Source organism: Gasterosteus aculeatus, chromosome 7, assembly GCF_964276395.1.
Source record: "Gasterosteus aculeatus chromosome 7, fGasAcu3.hap1.1, whole genome shotgun sequence".
Lineage (NCBI taxonomy): Eukaryota > Metazoa > Chordata > Actinopteri > Perciformes > Gasterosteidae > Gasterosteus > Gasterosteus aculeatus.
In genome coordinates, this window is record NC_135694.1 from 1570667 (window position 1) to 1591951 (window position 21285).

General features: G+C 48.4%; 4 protein-coding genes across 5 annotated transcripts in view; 1 reads left to right on the forward strand and 3 right to left on the reverse strand.

Annotated features, from left to right (window-relative positions):
- The window catches only part of rps4x (ribosomal protein S4 X-linked), a 125209-nt gene that overhangs the window by 40624 nt on the left and 63300 nt on the right, over positions 1-21285 (reverse strand). The gene's annotated exons all lie outside the window — the stretch shown is intronic.
- leap2 (liver-expressed antimicrobial peptide 2) lies at positions 2860-5282 on the reverse strand. 2 transcript variants are annotated; one of them, XM_040182927.2, is made up of 3 exons: positions 4708-5282; positions 4289-4467; positions 2860-3970 (listed from the first exon to the last, which is right to left on the reverse strand). In XM_040182927.2, the coding sequence occupies exons 1-3, from the start codon at positions 4783-4785 to the stop codon at positions 3916-3918; spliced, it is 312 nt and encodes a 103-aa protein (XP_040038861.1). In that variant the 5' UTR covers positions 4786-5282; the 3' UTR covers positions 2860-3915. The 2 variants fall into 2 exon arrangements, with proteins under 2 accessions (XP_040038861.1, XP_040038862.1); XM_040182928.2 differs by having other exon boundaries at positions 4289-4464; positions 4708-5277.
- Positions 8072-11143, reverse strand: bmp15 (bone morphogenetic protein 15). Its single transcript, XM_040183249.2, has 2 exons — positions 10596-11143; positions 8072-9861 (listed from the first exon to the last, which is right to left on the reverse strand). Exons 1-2 carry the CDS (start codon positions 10933-10935, stop codon positions 8882-8884), a joined length of 1320 nt encoding a protein of 439 aa, XP_040039183.2. The 5' UTR covers positions 10936-11143; the 3' UTR covers positions 8072-8881.
- Positions 13110-21285, forward strand: part of shroom4 (shroom family member 4) — a 31172-nt gene continuing 22996 nt past the window's right edge. Inside the window, exon 1 of the mRNA XM_078106096.1 lies at positions 13110-13738. Within this exon, the coding sequence (XP_077962222.1) occupies positions 13616-13738 (123 nt within the window). The 5' untranslated portion in view covers positions 13110-13615. The remainder of the gene's footprint in view (positions 13739-21285) is intronic.

The following is a 21285-nucleotide window of genomic DNA, read 5'->3' on the forward strand; positions in this document are numbered from 1 at the left end:
GGAGCTCAGTTAGGAATGCATCATGTTAAACTTCGACACGGCGTTAGTTCAAAGTGTGCTGGTATTGAACTCAGACCGAAAATACCTGTGACCCTGTGGAGAAAAGAACAAACACACGACAGAAGCCTGGAAATGTTGACTTTTAACACACAGAAAAAAGTCCTGTGGAACTCTCGTTTGCTTCAGTCAGCAGGAACTTAAAAAAATGTCACCAGTGACAGTAAACGTTCAACCATTAGATGTGCAGGGAATTATGTCATTGTTACGTGAAACCTGGTGTGTTGGAATTAACGTTGATACTTTTGCATTTATTCGTACCGCTAGCACTCAAGTCACATTAACTTGAATCCAGACTTTTACTTTAACAAACTTTTAGTACAAATTATTAATTTAGCACGACAAAATTGTGTTCTCCAAAGTTTTTTTTAATCTACTGAATATAAAACTGGATGTGGATGCTAACCGCTAACGAATGTTGACCGTTAGCTGCTGCGGACGCTAATTCTAAGCTTGCTAACGTTTATGTTGATATGTCTTTTTTAAAGGTCAGATCAACTTTAAATGTAAGTAAGTTAGTATTTGATTCACGTATCCATCTGTATTCATTACTGTGGTTGTTCAAGGGTTGTTTTACATTTTTTAATCTTTTTTTAATCCTCCTGTCACCAAGGACAATAATCTAAAACAAGACTGATAAGATGGTTTTTCTTAGTGCTTACTCAACTTTATTTGACATGGGAGACAATGGTTTCAATAATAAGTTACAGCGATATGGAAATGTCACACGGTCCAATCTAACATTGTGCTCCAATTAGTTTTAAACTCGGACTGTATATAATAACCCGCTTGTGGATCAACGTTTTGAACCCTTGAATTTGACATTTCGGCGTTGCCATCGTGGATTACACCTGCCTCCATGTTGTTTATTCTCAAACAATGAACAGAAGTTGTTTTATTTGGATGGCGCAGGAGCCCGTTTTACTCTTTATCGAGACGACTGCAATGTAACGTCACGTAGATGTCATGCCCGCTTGTTCAGACATGAAACCCATGTATCAGATGTTCTGGAAGCAACTTTGAATTGTTGAAGCTTGATCATCCACGTTAATGTTAGTCAGACGGATCATTCGGTCATCTGTCCTCACAATCCGGCTTTGAAACATTGCTCGATTCAAATATTATTAGAGGAAAGTTCAGGAGGCTCTTGCGTATCACACAGAGTGTGAAACACATGGTTCAGATGGCAAACAACACTTTGCACTGTCCTTGTTCATACATGACGGTGAAGCCACTGACCAGCTGTACGTTGGCCCCAGCAAGACGTTTATATCGACAAAATCTCCCTCCACCGTCCGTCTCAATGCCACCTTCATGTCATATGAGTAGATGCTAAGCTTTCCTACAAGGAAGCGGAGGGGAAGTCCAATACAAACAAATTAAAAGTAAATTCCAGCCTCTCGTTTTTAACGCCGATGTTGATCACCACGTTGCAGGAGCTCGCGGTGAACACAGGCTGGTCGGCAGACACGAAAGCGAAGGAGAGGTTGAGCAGCGAGAGGAATGAACCCCCGCGATGATTTTTCAGATCCAACCGATCAATCTGGCCAGAAGACGTAGACTTTCACACAGTGAAGCGCGGGGCCAGGACATCTCGACTGAGACCGAACACTCTGTGCGGGGCCAGAGGTGCCAGATGACTCACACGGCGCTTGATGGGTCGGGACGTTGAGCAAGGAGCAGTAAACACATATTTCAGAGCGCTGCTGGTATGACACCGGGGGCCAACACCGCTGACCTTTGCCCCAGTGCAAATTACCGGCACATCAAGACCGATGCGTCCGGCTCGCAGACCGGTCCGTATGGGTAAAAATGAAGTCAGAATCTGTGAATATCTTACCAACTTTCAATACCGATCGATTTTTGGAAAATCTAAATAATGACATAATTTATGCGCAGGCTCCTCCGTAGTTCGGTAAAGATATTCACAGATTCAGACTGACGCATCGGTCTTAATGTGCCGGCAATGATGGTAAATTATGGTTGTAGCTGGTTGTCATCTACGGTCTACGGTCCACTACGTTTTGACAACGTTTTATCTCGTAATTTCGACTTTCTATCCCCTTTCTTTAGTGCGGAAACGGGCTTCTATAGTTGTGTGAACGCATCGCTCCAGCCAAACCAAAGACGGGGTTTGTAACCAATCAGATTGGAGAGACCACGGTGACTGGCTCCGCCCCTCTGGTGACTGGCTCCGCCCCCTCACTGTCAAAAAGAACAACAGCGAGGGCGCAAAAAACACCTTCGAGCGCCGAGCAGAGATTAACCGAGCGAGCGAGGAAGTTCACGTTCCGCGAGCGAGCAAATATCTCGCGAGACGCCGATGTTTGATTTACGCGCGCACAGCGACTCGATTTGCGCTCTCGAATTTTGCCAGTGATTTGCCGCCACACTACCGGTGCTTATCCTGTTCATCGTGACTGCAGCAGCTTTAGCTTTCCTTTCACTGCCTTTCATTATATATCTATTGATTTTAGAAATAGAGTAGAACCGATATAACAAAATGAAATAAAATTAACTAAATAAAACGGCAACTGTTGTCCACAACCGCGTCAGTGGTCCAGTAAGGCGAGTTAGCGAGCTAGCTGTCGCTAACCACGGCCACATCTCACCGTCTCCTTCTTCTCACTGTAGAGTTGTGTGTGCGTTTTAATCCGCAGCTCTAATTATTACCCAATAAGTGCAGTATTTGTGCCTGTATGAGTCATGTTTGCAGAGGAACTACAATTAAAAAAGTATATATATTTGATCAGTCATTTCTTTAACATAAATGATTTCAAAATAAGGAACCAAAGCATGAAATTCACATTTTTCTCCCGTGCTTTTATTCCACTTTTCCTCCAGCCCTGCACACGTAGGGAATACAGTACATACAGTTGGCAGCACACAGTACAAAGATAATTTGGGTTTCAAAAGTGCAATCCTGCTCAAACATTTCTCAACATTTCTCAGCGACCATTTGCGCCGCGCGTGAAGTAAGCTGTGCAGGCGAAGATCCGCGGTGGCTTATCGATTTCAGGAGATGGACGTCCTAATTCTTTTCCTTCCAAACAAAGCTGTGCAGATATTCGTTAAACTGGTTGTTGCTCACTGATTTAACGTTGACCGAGCGAGTAGATATTTAAGAGGTGATTGATTATTCTAAAACAAACAACGGAAATGTCACAAACAAAATAAGATTTTTAACAACGCTACATGAAGTGATGTAAATGGGTACATTTTTAAAGGATAGAATAAATAAAATATGAGAATCACCACATTATACCAAATCAGCTCATATTCATAACATGTATTCTAAATAATGTTACCAAGAATAACTTTGAGAGGGTTGAACATACAGTTTGTAAGGAATGCTTGAATTAATAAAATAAAAAGACAGGAGAAAGGGTCTTATCACTGCTGAGGGATTCCACACAGTGGGAGTTTAATTTATCGCACACACGTGATCCAACCGGGACTTCAAGGCAGAAAAAGTCTTCCCCTTGACGTCCATCCTAATCTGTGACACATGGGTTCTAAGGCGTCGTGACATCAAAGTCAGATATGAAACCTTGTTATCGATCCCTTGAAACAGCAGACATTGTAATCATCTGTGGACGGAACCGAGAGGGAAAAGCCTCTGATGTAAAAAAAAAAAAACAGTACTTATTTCATTTAAAAGTCTGAGCTTTGAGTTCAGGGGATATTTGGTCCAAACAAGTCTTCGTAGACTGTAACTACCTGCAGCTTAAAGTCATATAAAGTGATATATCAGCAACGTGTTGGCACATATAAATATTTTTAAAAAGCGAGTAGGAAATCCCTCGTCTGAGAACCTTGTCGTGAGGATGGCGGCGCTCTTGTAAACACGGCGCTACGTCAGTAGTTGACCGGCCCGGTGATGGAGCGCTGGATGGTGGAGCAGTGTCCCGCCCTGAGGAGACCACGAGGAGGGGGGGAGAGGGAACAGGAGAAGAGCCGTCATTGGCACAAATTAATTAACGCACCAAAATATCGGTTTGCAGAAACGTGAGTTGAAATCATTGTGCCACATAGAAGATGGAAGATTATCGATGAGTTTTAGCAGAACTCGTGTTGATGAATCAAAGGATTTCCACTTTTTTAGAGGAGGATTTGGGATTTGGACATAACAAATCACATGCCGAAATCAAGCGCACCTGAATTAGATCACGTTCTACCTCCGCCTGTGAACGACGGACTCAACCGCGGTTCTTCTCCTGCGTGTGTTTACCTGCAGAGGCCCGTGGAGCACTCGTAGTTGTTCTGGCAGTAAGCTCCCAGCGGCTTGCTGTTCATGATCCTCCACAGCGGGGTCATCCGGGCCACCCTCCTCGGCACGGGCACGTTCCATTCCGCCCCCGGGGCCACGCCGGGCCGGGGCCGAGGCGCCAACGCACCTGCAAGGGCCTGCTGTCGAACACACGGACGCGTGGCAGCGTTTGTCAAGAGAGGAAAGCAGCGACATTCAGACGCAAGAAAAAGGCAAACCGGAGTCATTTTTAGCACAAATCTGGTCATTAGCTTTGGCTCCAGAACTTTCCAGAACTTTCATCCTGATACTTCCCGCCCCGGTTCAACCTGACGCATTCTGGAGCTGGTTTGTTCTGACCGCACAGGGCGGATGCGTGAACCTGCTCCATCTGAACTCACCTGCTGAGCCATCAGCAGCAGCACGACGCACAGCACTGCGGCCGTCCCGCTGGGGACGAAGAAGCCTTTCCCCTGCATCCTCTCACGGCTCTGCACGGGCCGCGGTGTACGCTGTCGAGTCGGGTGGAACGCTCCTGCGAGGCTCCGGGTTGGTGGAAAGTTCCTTTGAGAGGGAGGCTGAGCTGTGACACCGGCGGAGGGGGGAGGCCGGGCTCTCCTTTATACCGACTGGCCTCGGGTCCCACAGGAGGAGAGGAAGCAAAGAGGGCGGGAGGAAGAGTCACAGTCCAAGCGCTTTCCCTCGCTCTCTCTATCTCACCCGTTATCTTGTCTGGCCCGTGTGTGACATTGAACAGAAAACAACCAAAAAAAAACAACAAATTCCCCAAAATGAGGCCACGTCTATCACATTCCCAAGCTATGCACGTTCCCTCTTCCGTTCACACATGTGCAGATGATGTGAGGAACGTTTGAACGTTCACACGTGATCTTCACCGAAGGGCAACGTCGGGCTAAAAAAAAAGGGTCCAAAGAGGCAAAGAGGTCCCTGCACGTGTGTGTCAGTGCCACAGTGTGCGAATGAACTCAATCGGCGCGATAAGGCCTCATCGACCTTTGACCTGACGCCATCCCTCCAGCAGGCCCGCTTATGCAACGCACGGGTGTGGTTTACGTAAGCAGCTGTTCCACATGTTCTGTGGTTGTAAATGCTGCGATAGTTGAAGCTGCGCCTGCGTTGTGTTTGATCCCGCTGCTAAAGGGCTCCTCGGCAGACAGAGGTCCCCTCGTGTGGTGCCTGTGACATCTGACCTTTAGCCCTTACGGAGCAGTAACCGCCCTTTAGGAATCCCGGTGACACGACGGGCCTCCGGGAGAGAGACGAATGTTTGAAGTCATTTTGTGTCCCTTTGTAATTACGTGTATCTTTGTTGTGGTTGTTGTTTGTAGCTGTGGTCTTTTGTTGTGTCTCTTTGGCTTGGTGCTTGTGTTCCTCTGAGTTGTGTATCGCCCGCGGGGCCCCTCACACTTTGGGTCCCCTTGGCCGTGCACCCGGTTCGGCGAGGCCTCCGTGAAAGGGGAGATGGATCCAGAGAAGTTGGCAGGTCAGACATGACCTCATCCGCAGGATGAGCTACACGGAAATAGGTTACCCAGAATGCCCTGTAATTAAGGACAGGCCTTGAGTCGAAGCCAGAAAGATAGTGACTGCGGTGACAGTTCATCCCCGGCCGAGCTTATCTCGTATTACTCTCTTTGAAATCAGCAGCAACACAGAGCTTCACGCGTTCTATGATCGACGAGATGTATTTAAAGTCGCTCTTGTGTCAGATAACTCATCTCATTCGCCAAAAGAATCCATTTGATTAGAGATTAAGCAGTAATAAGGTGAACTGGTGCAGCACCTCAAACCTTCAGCCTCTTCGTGTCGAACTTTGTCGTCACTTGTTTGCTAGTGCACTTTATTTTTTAATATTTTTAATGTTTTTAACTTTAACTTTCTCTTATTTTATACTAACCCATAGCATTAGCATTTTATTTTATTTCATCACTTTCATGCACTGCTGCCTTGTCTATTGTTACACTGTCGACTGTCACGCACCAACCGCCAAGACAAACTCCTTGTATGTTTGACATATTTTGCCAATAAATGTTTCCTGATTCCTGATACTCTAATAAAAGGATTGTGGCTCAGAAGGAATCTCTTCTCACTTTTCTGTCCCCACTGACGCGCTTCACGGGAAGCAGTCGCGGGCCTTTATTTCGGGGACATTGCACATCTGTCGGAGGACGCGAGTGTGACTCATCCGAGGGTCCCTTGAGAGAGGGGGGGGGGGCAGCATTTCCAGGCATGCTGGAAACAAAGTGTTACCGTGAACGACAGGAGGAATTAAGCACGTCTGTGAATCTCCTCATATAAAACGCTTTTACTGCAAAGCCAGGCTTGTTTTTATCCGGGTGCCAAGTAAAACATGCTGCTGTTCCTTAAGTGCAAATATTTGATATCAGACATCAAGGTCACAACGCACCCCAGGGGAGTGGGAAAGCCCATTAAAGGCAATAAATGTTTATTGCTGTAGTCTGTAAAGAAGCATGTTGGCGTTCGTGTCTTCTCTGTAAATAGTGTCTCTGAACGCACAGCAAAGTTCATCTGCAAGTTAATGATTCACACTTTTGCATATTTATTTATATATATATATATATATATATATATAGCAGAGGGATATTGACCCCAGCAGTGACCTTTAGCCTCGTTGGCCCTTAAAGGGACGCCGTGTCAGAGGAAGGCGCCTCTAGTGGGGAGGATGCAAATTGCAAGCAAAAACGTGTGTGTGGAAAAGGACCCTCACCCACCTATTGACCTATTATATGTGTATAATTTTATACACATATATATAATAATAATATAATATATATATTATATATATACACACACGTTACATTTCCTTTCTGGTGGAAACCCGTCTGTTTTCTGCCTTCTCCGTCTCCTGATAGCGGGGGTCAAGGAGACAGACAGAAGGTCACGGAAGGTCACAGGAACGCGGCGGGTCCACGTTGAGGTTCTCCTGTCTTCGCGTGGGAGTCGCGGCTCTTTGGTGAAGGGCGCCGTCTGTTGGACTCGACGCTGTGACGCAGCGGTTTGAATCACTGCAGCAGGATTCATAAAGGAATGAAAATGATTTTCCTGGTTTAATTTCTCAGTCACAAGCGATGAATTCAGGAGGCAGCCTCACCTCCTCATTTCAGTAGAGGAAAACGTTTTCCTTTTACAGAGTAAACTCTTTTCATGATGGACACTACGGGACTTTGTAATATGCAAAGCATATTTAATGTTTTTTTTCCCCCTTTAATGTTTTTTTCTGCCACTTTAACTGCAATTCATCACTTTGTCACTTTGTCTCTTGTCTGTTACTTGTTTGTTGGTGCACTTTATGCTTAATATTTTTCTTTTTTACTTTTTAATATTTATAATTTTTTTAACTTTATTCTGTTTTATACTAACCCATAGCCTTATTCTACTAACCCATTGCATTAGCATTCCACTTTATTTTATTACTTGTGCACTGTTGTCTTGTCTGTCTACTCTCGCGCACTAATCGCCAAGACAAATTCCTTGTATGTTTGACATATTTTGGCTAATAAATGTTTCCTGATTCCTGATTCCTGATTTAGCCATACTTCCCAAAAACTAGAACTTTAAACCTCTATAAAAGTTTCTGTTCTGGAGTTTTTGATCACATCGCCTGATCTTCCTCAGCAGCATCTTAAACCCTAAAAAGTTCACGTCTGGACTTCAGACACGTGAATATTTCTGGACAACCACCAACAACATTCTAAAAAAAAAAAAAAAAAAAAGGACAATAAATTAGGCTTTTAGAAAACATGCATTTTATTGTATTATCCATTTTCACGCGTAATAAAAATTGCATTCCTTCCGACTACAAAACTTTTTTTCTTCTTTCACGTGATCTTTTCTCTTAATCCTTCATTCAGGGTTTTATTATTTTCTAAGACAGCCCGGTAGCAGCACATTACGGTTTTTTTGGAGCCCCCTCCCATTATAAATACATACAAAAGTTGATTGTAAACAGCAAAATCAATTGTGACGACACGAAAGCCTTCGAGGTCCCGTCTAACGCGGTCGAGCCCTCATCCATTAAAACGCTGACTTCTTTATATTTTAGCAGCCGCTAATACGTCGCCGTGCCATCAAACCGCACGCTGTTGTTCTTCAATACATTAGTTGTTGTTTTTTTGGGGGGGGGGGGGGGGGTTCTTCTTGGGAATGTCAGCTCTGATACGAAACACCAATCAAGTTTTTTTTTTTCTCTCTTTAAAAGGACAAAAAGAACAAACGGCACACAGACGAGCACGAGAAGGAACGCACGAGTTAGACGGCTGCGGTTTGAGGTTCGACCGCCGGCGATGATTCAACGCTTCATACCCAAACAAGCCAGCGCCTCCACGCCTTTTTTTTTTCTTATTTTTTTAAAAAGCTACCTGACGTTTAAGTCCATTTCATTGAGTCGATGTGGTTTTATTTTATTGGCCTGGAGGCTTTAAAACGCTCCCACACTCGGCTTCTCAATCAGAGCTTCAGCTGCCCGTTTCTTTTTAAAGTGCTTCAACGGTAAAGTGCTTAAACCCCCTCGCCGCCCCCCCCGCCGCCGCCGAGTCAGCGGCAGGTGCACGACTCGGCGACCATGTCCTCCAGCTCCCGGTACTCCACCTTCTTCTTGTGCACCACCAGCACGCTCATGGGCATGTACTTGTACGGCACGCAGGACGGCGGCGGGACGTCGCCCACGCCCAGGTCGCTGATGACCGTCTGGATGATGGCGTGGTTGGGCGAGTGGAAGCCGTAGGTCAGCACCCGGGGGCAGTTGCCCTGGCAGAAGCGCGGGTTGTACACCAGCGGCGCGATGAAGTACTGGCCCCAGCCCAGCTCGTCGAAGGACAGGCGGAAGGAGTGCAGCTTGCAGCGGTTCTTGGGCGCGGCCGCCCGCCGGTTGGCGCCGTGGATGTCGGAGATGATGGAGGCGGAGGTGGAGGTGGAGAAAGAGGAGGAGTAGGTGGGGGCGTTTCGCAGCACGTCCAGCGACGCGTCCTTGGGGTCCGTTGGGGAGGGGTCTTTGGAGCGGCGGCGGCGGTGGAGGGGGGGTGGCGGCGGCGGGGAAGGATGCCACTGCCCGAGTCGCCGCGTGACGTTCTCCCCTTGGACCCCCAGCAGGTCGCCCATCCAGTCCTTCCCCTCCCGCTCCTCCTCCACGTATAAAAGAAGCGACGGGACCTCGAGGTGGGGCTCCCTCCCGTGGAGGGGAAACCGCCACCCCAAGAGGCCGCCGCCCCCTCCGGCGCGCGGGGGCTCCGTGCACCAGTACTGGGCCGTGAGGGTCAAGTGGCCCCCCGGGCCCCGGCTCCCCCCCCGCCGGACGTGGGCGGTGATGTCCGTCTCGGTCCACCGCTCGTGGGGCTCGAGGGTGACCAGGCTGGCTTTGCCCAGTGAGGGGATCTGAGCCCTGCAGCGGGGGGGGCGGAGGGGCCGGGCGGAGGAGGACGACGGTGCAGAGCGGAGGTGGATGAAGGAGGCTCTGATCAGCTGCTCAGAGGGAACCGTGTCCAGGTTGTACTGCACGGTGAAGCTGTAGCGGTGGTCTGAGGGAGAGGACAGAGCCACAGTTAAGGACGCTTTGGGCCTTCTGACTCACCGCGGAACCATCAGGTTGCATCATGGGAGCGTCGGACCCAGAGGGTTCTTGGAGCATTTTAAATCCTGCAGATCTGATCGTTTAAATATGAAGACAATCTTAATTCTGAAACATTCTTCCTCTTTCATCTCATTAAAAGTCATCATCATGTAAATAAAAAGCTAAATAGATTAAACGGTGCTTCATTGTAATAATGCCGATAGACATAAATATGTATGTTAAATCCTGTATCTCTGTCCATTATTGATTAGACTGGCAGCAATTTCTCATTTTAAAGTAGCAATAGCAGGGTAGAGATACTAAGTAGTAAAAATCATTTATTCAGAAGAAAAAATAATTCATTTATTTATAATATATATAGAATTGTGATTATTGAGCTGGATGTGTTACACACACTTGAATGTTGCAGCTAAAAATAACAAATTGAAATGTTCAATATTTTTCAGAGCCTCCCAGAGAACACAGTTCAATGTGTCATAAGCCAGAAACATAGAATGATTATTTATGGATTAATGATTGTCGCTGGGACCAATACGGTTTTAGCTCTAATTTAATAGAAACAATTGCCGACAATTCTCAAAATATACATGTTTGACCTTCGAGTACACGCAGAACGTGTCGCCCTGCCGGTATCGATTAACGCAGCGGAGGATCCGCCGGTTCCGACCCGCGGAGTCTCACCTGGGGAGGCCGGCAGGTGGCGCACCGAGGCGGCGGACGGCCTCAGCAGGCGCACCGTGTTGGAGCCGAACTTCCGGTGCTGCTTGGGCCGGCCGTCCGGCTCCGCGGCGCTGCGGTACAGACTCAACATGAACTGCAGGTTCTGGTCCGCCTTCTGCTCCTCCGTCAGCGGCCGGTGGTGGTGGCGCTGGTGGCGGTGCTGCTGGTGGCGGTGGTGGTCGGAGGCCGCCGCTCCGCAGGTGGCGCAGGTGGAGGACAACAGGTAGGCGAGCCAGGACAGGACGCAGGCGCGCAGTAAGCCGTGCGCGGCGCGGGTCGCCTTCATGTTTCTCATATACATATATAATATATATATATATATAACATAAATATATAATAATAAACATAAAACATCAACCACAACAACAACAACCTCTCGTGCTAGCGAGCTCCACGCACGAGGCTGTAGTTGGTAACCATCCTCCGCGCGGCCGTAGGGCGGGAGATACGGGCTCACCTGGTCGCGCTCACTTTTTGGACTGTCAACTTCCGGAAACGGGCGGTGACCTCTAATTAACCCCTCGCGCGTGCGCGACGCGCGACAATTAACGCGAGGAGGCCACGTGACCGGCGCGTGAAGTTGCGTCACAGTCTCCTGGCGGTTTTTTTTTTCCATTGCGCACAATTTGTTTTCACTTTCACGCCTATTTTCTTAAAATCTATAAATCTATCTTGAAATGATATAGTGTTATGTTTTAACATGTTTTTTTGTATTTTAAAAAGCAAGGAAAATGTTTCGATTTAGAACTTGAATCAAGATGCCAATAATAAATAACCTATAATCAGGTTCAGCTCCTTTGTTAAGGAGGAAAAATAGACAAAAATCAGGCGAAAAAAAACAATCGAAGAAAGAAATATTCTTGCGGTTGACTGAAGAAAAGGTTTTACTTTGAAAGGGGAAAATAATTGTCTTTGATGCCATCAGGTGGTAGAAAGAAGTGACTTTGATGAATAAAGAGTCCACTCATGAAATACTGTGAGTACGTTTAATCCTCTGAAATGTATTCAACACTTTTTATTCTCAACAAATCAAAATGTGTAATGTGTTTGTACGACGTGATGCGGTTAAAGGTATTAATGCAACAGAAAGTATCCACTGACAGTCTGCAAATACATTTGTTGGTTATAAAAACTGCATTTTATACTCAATACTGAATTCAGGATGTTTACTATGTTTATTGTATTTTTACAGCAATGTAAAACTTAACGTCTCTCATATTTTATACTGCAATCTTCATACGGTGAAAGCAATGCATTCTCGTCCACGTCTTTGACTCCCTTTACACAAACACACATGCATAAAGACGGCCACTCGTCCCACAGACACGCGCACACGTTTGCGTGGCGACATTCCACAACTGTGGTTATCTGCAACCCCGATCATTTCAGTCTGCAGGGAGAGTGTGGGAAAAGTCAAAGACGACGGGGGCACCGAGGGCCTCTGAGACAGAGAGAAGTTTAATTACATAGACACACAACACCCCCCCCCCCCCCAAAAAAAGCAAACTGTTTAAACAAATTTGTATTGTAGCATTATTTACATATAAATCAGCTTTATTGGCCACCTGAGGAAGTTTAATCACACATTTTTGTCAGCTAAATACGATCAGTCACGTAAGATTAGAGAAGGATAACAAAGCCTGATGAGGATGTTGTTTTTTATTGACGTGGTGGTGGATGTGATGGATGTTGCTGGTCTGCAGCACGGGAGGCTGGTATGAACTGCTCATACTGCAGGGCTTCAGTGTGGAGGAATGAAGATCCTTATCACTTTCACGCAACCAAAAGAAGAGAGAGAATTCAGTTTGGCAGAGAGCGACTCAAAAGTACATTTTAACACATTTATTCTCAGCTCAATGAACGTCTGTATCGTGCGTTTGTTGTGTTTTACCAATTATTTACAGTTCTAAACGGTCAAGTTGGTGATATAGATCTTAACCAGCAAAGTTTTGTATAAATATAGTGAAATTATTATTAAAAATTATTTTGCCTTCTGAAATGAAATGGAGTTGTATGAAATTAAGTAAATAGCGATTAAACATAAAGCGTAATTTTATTAAATTATAGTTATTAATACATATGTTTACACCTCAATGTTGTCGCAGGGAAGGAGTTTTTTAGTCGTGGTGTTTGTACAATAAACCTTCGATATAGTAATGACGAGCACTAAAAGTATCTCTCTTTTCGTGTATAAATTCGGCGCATTGTCCACAGAGGGACTGATGATAGTTCTCGCAAAGGGCCGGTGGTAAAGTGGCGGGTGTCGTGTTACAGCCGCTCGCTCCTGTGGCGAGTCGGGTGTAGTTGCCGTCCCGAGCTCGCCTGGTGTTACTACGATACAGGAGGTGTTTCGCCGCCGCCCCCTCCCCCTTCCTCGCCTCTCATTGGAGGAGCGCTGCCAGGGTCTGTCCGCTATTGGTGGACCTCCCTGTCCGTCAAACCGGCGCCGTTGAAATGAGTGGGCGGGGCCGCCTACCTCGAGTCCCAAAGTTATCCCAAAGTTTTTAACTGGCTCTCAAGCTGGCGTTCGTTACCGGAAATACCCTTTTCGATTTCACACTAAAAGCGTTTTGTTTGACATGTATGCGGGAAACGAGCAGGTGGTTAGCCTCAGCATGACACACACAAATCCATGGAGGCATGTGTTAAAGTAACACGCGAGATTGCACCTTTAAAACACGCTAACGTCTGCTTTTCCTCGGCGTCGAACACGTTGACCGGAAGTTGCCATCGGCTCATTGGTCACGACGGCTGCTAGCTTGACACCCCCCCCTCTCCGCTCCCTGCCCCCTTCGTCCCGTCGCCCCGTGCCTCCACCCCGCCTGCTCCATCCATTCGTTGTTGTCGGGGCGGCGATGGAGAAGCCGAGGCTCCGCTACCGGCGCCGCTAGCTAGCAGCCACCGAGCCGGGCTAATCACCGCGAGCCAGAGGGAGAGCGCGCGAGGGAAAACACGCGCTCCCCGCGGCCCGCCGGGGGAGAATGGAGACGGTTGAGCAGCTCGTCTCCTTCCACCACGTTCAGGTCCAGTTGAGCGGGGGCGCGCCTTGGGGCTTCACGCTGAAAGGAGGACTCGAGCACGGGGAGCCGCTCATCATCACCAAGGTAGGTTCCCCATGACGGTCCACGAGGCCCGGGGGCCAGGGGTGGGGGGGAGGGGGGTCAGCCGGGACCGGGCCGCCGCCTGCACCCCACTCACCCCGGGCGGGTTCGCGGGTTCATGCGTGGTTTCGCTCAAAGGGCGACTGCGGGGTTCGTGTCGTGGGGAGGTGGTCGCGCGTCCGCCGTCGCTCCGTCCTGCTCGTCCCTCACTTTGTAAACTTTTCACCCCGAAGAAGAAGCCTGCAAACTGCTTTTCGTGCCTCCTCCATTCAGGGGGCACGGAGGTTTTGTTCCGGGGAGATGTGATTGTTTGTCAGCTGTCACGGGTAAAAAGGCCCGTGAGTCAGCGCGCGCGCGGGGGGGGGGGTTCCCTTGGGGATCCCGGGCAAGACGAGGCTCTGTTCCTCTTTCTGTCACTTCATTCTACCCCAAAGTGCTGACAGCTGGCTCAAACCCACCTCTGTGGGGGGGGTTGTGATTCTCTGACGAGACCCAACGTTGACGTGCTCTTGTGTAATTTGTGCAGAGCTTCCCAAGGTTAGATGTTCATTAATGTGCATTCAGATGGTCTGACCTGACCTCAGCAGTTCTTTGGGGGGGAGGGGACATTTTTTCTCCCGGTTTTTATTCTCCGTTTCTGGACACGAGGAGGATGTCTTACTGCAAGTAATTATTGGTGTGTTCTGCTGGGGGTGGTGTGTGTGTGTGTGTGTGTGTGTGTGTGTGTGTTTTCAGGCCGACTGATGGCCGACCTCTGCTCTCCTTTCTCTGTGGAGCAGCAGCAGCAGCGGTGTAAGTGTTGGCCCGGGAGTTACTTCTATATTCACCACAGCTCCACACCACAGGGGATGGAAAAGCCTGGCTCAGTCATCTGGAAACACACACACACACACACAGACACACACTCTGAGTAGATCGGCCCCTGGGAAAATGTGACTGGGACGGCTTAAAGGAGATAAAAATCCAAAAGTCTGCGCTTGATGGCTGTTCTGTGTCGAGTGGCCAGTTAAAGCGCACACGCCGAGTTAAAGCGCACACGGCGAGTTGAAGCGCACGCGCCGAGTTAAAGCGCACGCGCCGAGTTAAAGCGCACGCGCCGAGTTAAAGCGCACGCGCAGAGTTAAAGCGCACGCGCCGAGTTAAAGCGTAGAGTTAAAGCGCACGCGCAGAGTTAAAGCGCACGCGCGGTGAAGCGGGTTGGGCTGGACGGAAGAACGGGGGGCAGAGGAAAAAAAAGTGTCTAATGATTAAGTGCCGAGACCTTGAAGGAAAGAGGAGGAAGACGGGAACGCAAGGTGGTGGAGTTGTGTGTGTGTGTGTGTGAGAATGATGTGATTTAGGTTTGGATAGTTTCCTTCAGCAGGTCCGCTGTGTCTGGAGGGCCCAGTCGTAACTCTCTCACGGCAGAGAGGGGCGAGTGACGGGCCGAAGGCCTCCAGCGAGGCTGCCACAGCGTTCTTCACGGCAACCTTAAAGCCACGACGATACGGGCATGAAACATGGAGAGAAAGAACGCGTCCCTTTTGGTTAAAAACCAAGAGGGCGACGGGCGAGACGAGGAACCTTTCACGCACTCGTCCGTCCTTTCTCTGCTATCTAAATCCATTAACAGGCGAGCGAGGTGCCTCCTTACCTGCTCCATCTAGTTGGCTCGAGTGGCGTTCTCAAGCCCGAGTAATGTGTTCGTATGCGTGTACACGAGTACCTGCATGTACCTCGATTTCATGAACAATGAATCAAATCCTGAAGCTGATTCATTCCCGCTTTCTGATTACTGTTGAAGTGTTAATGTGAGTCTGCTGGTGGTGAAACATGTGCATGAGACGTTGAGTGCATGAAAATGCCAGTTGCCGTGTGTGTGTGTGTGTGTGTGTGTGTGTGTGTGTGTGTGTGTGTGCGTGTGCGTGTGTGCGTGTGTGCGGGGGGGGTTGTATTGGCTGCTGGAAGGGGGGAAGGGAGTCTGAGACAGAAGAAGGATATAAGCCATTTGGTCAACATTCCTCCAGCAGCATAACAAAGTACCACTCTGTGTGTGTGTGTGTGTGTGTGTGTGTGTGTGTGTTCATGTGTTCATACAAACAATCATCCAACGTGAATACTTGTTATCTGCAGCCACTTGATCAACTGATCGGATCAAAGGTTTAATCTGCTCGACGAGTCGTCCCTATCAGCCGGTTAAATGCTGTGACACGCTGGTACCGATTGTTACATTACATTTACATTACATTTCATTTAGCTGACGCTTTTATCCAAAGCGACGTACAATAAGTTCATTCAACCATAGGGTAGGCTTACGCGCTGTGACACGCTGTTACGCGCTGTGACACGCTGTTACCCACTGTGACGCGCTGTGACGCGCTGTTACCGACTGTTACGCGCTGTGACACGCTGTTACCGACTGTTGTGACACGCTGTTACCGACTGTTACGCGCTGTGACACGCTGTTACCCACTGTTGTGACACGCTGTTACTGACTGTTACGCGCTGTGACACACTGTGACGCACTGTTACGCGCTGTGACACACTGTGACGCGCTGTGACACACTGTGACGCGCTGTGACGCGCTGTGACGCGCTGTGACACACTGTGACGCGCTGTGACACACTGTGACACACTGTGACGCGCTGTGACACACTGTGACACACTGTGACGCGCTGTGACGCGCTGTGACCCGCTGTTACGCGCTGTGACACACTGTGACGCGCTGTTACGCGCTGTGACACACTGTGACGCGCTGTTACGCGCTGTGACACACTGTGACCCGCTGTTACGCGCTGTGACACACTGTGACCCACTGTTACACACTGTGACGCGCTGTTACGCGCTGTGACACACTGTGACGCGCTGTTACGCGCTGTGACACACTGTGACGCGCTGTAACGCGCTGTGACCCACTGTTACGCGCTGTGACACACTGTTACGCGCTGTGACACACTGTTACGCGCTGTGACGCAGTTTTTACTTAAAACCTCCATAAACTGAACTCAAACTGCTCCTGGAAGGATGTTGTGGACGAGTCTCCTGTTCTGTGTTTGGGGCTGAAAGGGCTGTTTCTTCTTCTTTTTCTTCCTCTTCTCTTCGGGGCATTCCAGCAGATGTTTGGAAACGTGGTCTGGGATTCCCCCCCCGCCCCCCCACCCCCAAAAAATAGAGGCAACAAAGATGGAGACGATACTCAGATTTTTCTGAAAAGAATGATTTGCCGTGTGGTCAAAGGTAGGCGACTGAATGTCCTGGGTTGGTAAACACCCGTGTGTGTGTGTGTGTGTGTGTGTGTTTGCGTGTGTGTGTGCCTACATTCCAGTAAAGGTAGCCTCCAGTAGCAATCTGCTCTGCAGGGGGTCGGTGAGTATGCCATCAGATAGAGATGCTATTGTCTCTACTGTGTGTGTGTGTGTGTGTGCGCCCCGACTTGCTTTCCTTTGTCCTTACTAACCCAAAACATCTGTCCTGCAGCAGCGTAGTGGAGCACAATAGAGCATATTGATGAGACACAGGGAGAATTCCTGTTTCCACCCCACCACGTTGAGCTTATGGACGAGGAGATTGAGCATTGATGCGGCCGGTTCCATCTCCTCACGTGTGAGCGTTGCAGCTTGTGGATCTTCTGAAGGCTCTCTGAGACGTTCCTGTTAAAAGATTTCCTTCAGTTATCTATTGTTTGGTCTATAAGACCTCGCACGACAAGGAATTGCTGTCGTCGGTGTAGCATTTAGTTTCGTATTTCCTTCACTTTGTGCATTCGGTGTAAAATTGTGTGTTGTTTCATTTTAGAATATTGCAGCATTCCCCCCAAGTTTTTGACTCCTGAAAATCCATTTTCTGTTTGCAAGAATCTGGTCTTCTTATCTAACGGGCTTGAACTACAGCGTGTGCCTGTGCCTGTGTGTGTGTGTGTGTGTGTGTGTGTGTGTGTGTGTGTCAGGGTGTGGCTGGAATGTGTCTATCTCTGATCTGCAGAGCTGCTAGCTGTTTCTTTTAGGCTACGTCTGCAGGCGCACACACACAAACACACACACACCAAAATAACGGCCTCTCTTTGCGTAGGTGAATCAGTACAGTAACCATCAAACACACACTGCACTGTTATCAAAGGACTGTGTGTGTGTGTGTGTGTGTGAGTCATGGAGAAAGTGGGAAAAGATATTCAAGGTACATGGGAGACGTGTGTCCTAGTTGCATTGTGTGTGTGTGTGTGTGTGTGTGTGCGTGTGTGTGTGTCCTGACCTGAGGCCGCTGCAGTTGTTATTGTTTTTGTCCGACGCATTTTACCCTCTCAGTGGGGGGAACACGCACACACACACACACACACACACCGCCGTGTTGTCCTTTTCTCTCAGATTACACCCACGATGCATCCTGATGTGCATGTAGTGTATTTTTAGGACCCCCTACACACACACACACACACCCCCCGCGTGCCCCGGTCAGGATTGTGTTCTGCTGATTTGCAAAATAAAAGTTGGAGCTTGATTTCGGCGCTGTGCGCTCGAAGGAGGCGGCGAGGAGCAGAACGAAAGCTTCCAGCAGGCGTAATGTGAGCGTGAACACGGAAACTCTCTCTCTCTCCAGCGCCTTAGAAAACTAAACTACGACATCCCATTAACACATGTGGAAACACCTGGATGAAACACCCAGTTAAAACGAGACGTTCATTACAGAGACGTTTAATCGGCACCTCGTTGGATGGTCACGAATTTGAGTTTTGTGTTTCATGTTTCACACAATGCTGTTTTCAGCCTCTCAAATATGCAGATTTACTGTTGTCTTTTTGGTTTTCTATCAAAGTCAACAGGTTCTTTTGTGTTGTTTTTGGACCAAATGAGACATTTCGTACGTAACTAAGTGAGATTCCGAAACGACGTCTGCGGACTTCTCCTTTAATCGCAACTCCTCTCGGCTACATTTTCCATTTGAAGCAGTTTCCACACTCTTATGTCAGACTGAGCGAGACCGTCACTGGGGGGGTTTGGGGTTTTTTTCTGTGCGTCCACGTTTGCGTGATGTTTATTGTGACGCAGCCGTGACCCACAAGGAACCACAGAATCATGGCGTGGAGGGTGGAGGAGAGTCTGTGGTCCAGAAGGTCACAGGCGGGTCTCTTTGTGCTGCTCTCTAGCGCCCCCAGTGGTCTGTTAGAGATCAGTGAATGAAGGAGGAACTGCTCTCTAGCGCCCCCAGTGGTCCGTTAGATATCAGTGAATGAAGGAGGAACTGCTCTCTAGCGCCCCCAGTGGTCCGTTAGAGATCAGTGAATGAAGGAGCAACTGCTCTCTAGCGCCCCCAGTGGTCCGTTAGAGATCAGTGAATGAAGGAGCAACTTCTCTCTAGCGCCCCCAGTGGTCCGTTAGAGATCAGTGAATGAAGGAGCAACTGCTCTCTAGCGCCCCCAGTGGTCCGTTAGAGATCAGTGAATGAAGGAGCAACTGCTCTCTAGCGCCCCCAGTGGTCCGTTAGAGATCAGTGAATGAAGGAGGAACTGCTCTCTAGCGCCCCCAGTGGTCCGTTAGATATCAGTGAATGAAGGAGGAACTGCTCTCTAGCGCCCCCAGTGGTCCGTTAGATATCAGTGAATGAAGGAGGAACTGCTCTCTAGCGCCCCCAATGGTCCGTTAGAATGAATCTGATCTCTGATCCGTCACACTCATAAAACAACTTGAAAGAAAGAAAAGAAGAAAAACACTGATTTTAAAAGCTTTGACCGGACAGAACGTGAAGCGCAAAGTCCTCCTTCGCGTCTCGTTCAGTCCACGTTAAAGGTTAATGTTTCGCCCTGATTTAAGTGTGTGCGCATGTGATTATGAGGATAACACACACACACACACACACGACATTGATGGATCAACGCGGCTCGTCACCGGCCTGCTGACCTTTAACCTTTGCTGTTGTTGCCGCTTGTGAGCTAATGGCTTCCATACTCCACCAGGAACACACCGCCAGAGTGTGTGTGTGTGTGTGTGGTATATATTTGAACTGCCGCACACGTCCCACCAACTGAACCATAGAAGTGTGAAATAATGTCTTGACGGACTGTCCGACCCAAGATGGCGATGTCATGTTTGCCTTGAAGGAAAGTACCCGGGGCTTCCTGTATGTTCCTGTTATCGGGGGGCCGGGGGGGGGGGCGGGGGTGGTCATGCTGACTTTACACTGCTAACTCTTAATCATGAAAATGCAGAAAAAGCAACACATGACGGCGAGCAGCGCCGCGCCGCTACGAGAGGAACAACACAAGCTTTGTTTAGGAAAAATGAAGCCAACTAGACACTTTTCCGATGTGGGATTCCAAACACTTTGTAACGAGAATTCACACAAATTTAAGTAAGAAAGACAAATTAAAAATGACCAAAATAAGATGTGAGCAACATGAGAGTGTGTGTGTGTTTGTGCGTGTCGTGTGTATGATCACCGGTTGGACGGACGGAGGTCTGAGGGTTACGGGTCTGACTGTGTCTTTGCGGCGTTGGGGGGGGGGGGTTTGCGTGCCTGCTGCGCCCCTCTCGCTGAGCATTGTGGGTAGCAGGGCTTTGATGTGGCCGTCAGTAATGAGGGACTTGTTTTCCCAGATTAAAGTGGGACTTTAATGGTTTTACTGGGGCTTAAGGTGGTGAGCACATCTTTGGTGTAGATTCACTGCAGATCACCTGTCAATCAAGTGCCGTGGGCGGGGCACTGACATCTGTTGTCTTCTTTCATCGCGTTTCTCTTTCTTACTCTCCGTGACTTTTAACTCCCAGCATTCATTGAGAAATTATTATGTTACAACATAATCATTTATTGTAGCCCCTTAATAAGCCCGAGGTCTTGATGTGAGACAATAAAATACAATTAAATGAAAAATAATGTCATTTAACATTAAATAAAACACGATAAAAATGATTTAATTGCTATAGATTGAACACAAAGCTAGCGTGTAACATGACTGATGTAAACATGTGGAGAGCTGGTCTGAATGCTCAGTGTTAACCTGGGGGGGGGGGGGGGGGGGGGGGGTTGTTCCATGTGCCTGAGCCAGGAGGTTTCTGTGGTTTCCTGCTCCAAACTCAAGACTTTAAAATAAGTCACCTCACTATTCCGTTCCTCCCCACGTTCCCATTTCCTTCCACCTTTCCTCTTATTTTCCCTTTATTTCATTTCTTTAACCTATTTTGTCTTTTAATCTTCTCCCCTCTCTTTTGCCTTCCCCCCATTCTCCTTTCCTCTCCTCTCTTCCCCTTCCTCCTCCGTCTCTCCTTTCCTCTCCTCTCTTCCCCTTCCTTCTCCTTCTCTCCTTTCCTCTCTTCCCCTTCCTTCTCCTTCTCTCCTTTCCTCTCCTCTCTTCCCCTTCCTCCTCCTTCTCCCCTCCCCTCTCCTCTCTTCCCCTTCCTTCTCTCCTTTCCTCTCCTCTCCACTCTTCCCCTTCCTTCTCCTTCTCTCCTTTCCTCTCCTCTCTTCCCCTTCCTCCTCCGTCTCTCCTTTCCTCTCCTCTCTTCCCCTTCCTCCTCCTTCTCCCCTCCCCTCTCCTCTCTTCCCCTTCCTTCTCTCCTTTCCTCTCCTCTCCACTCTTCCCC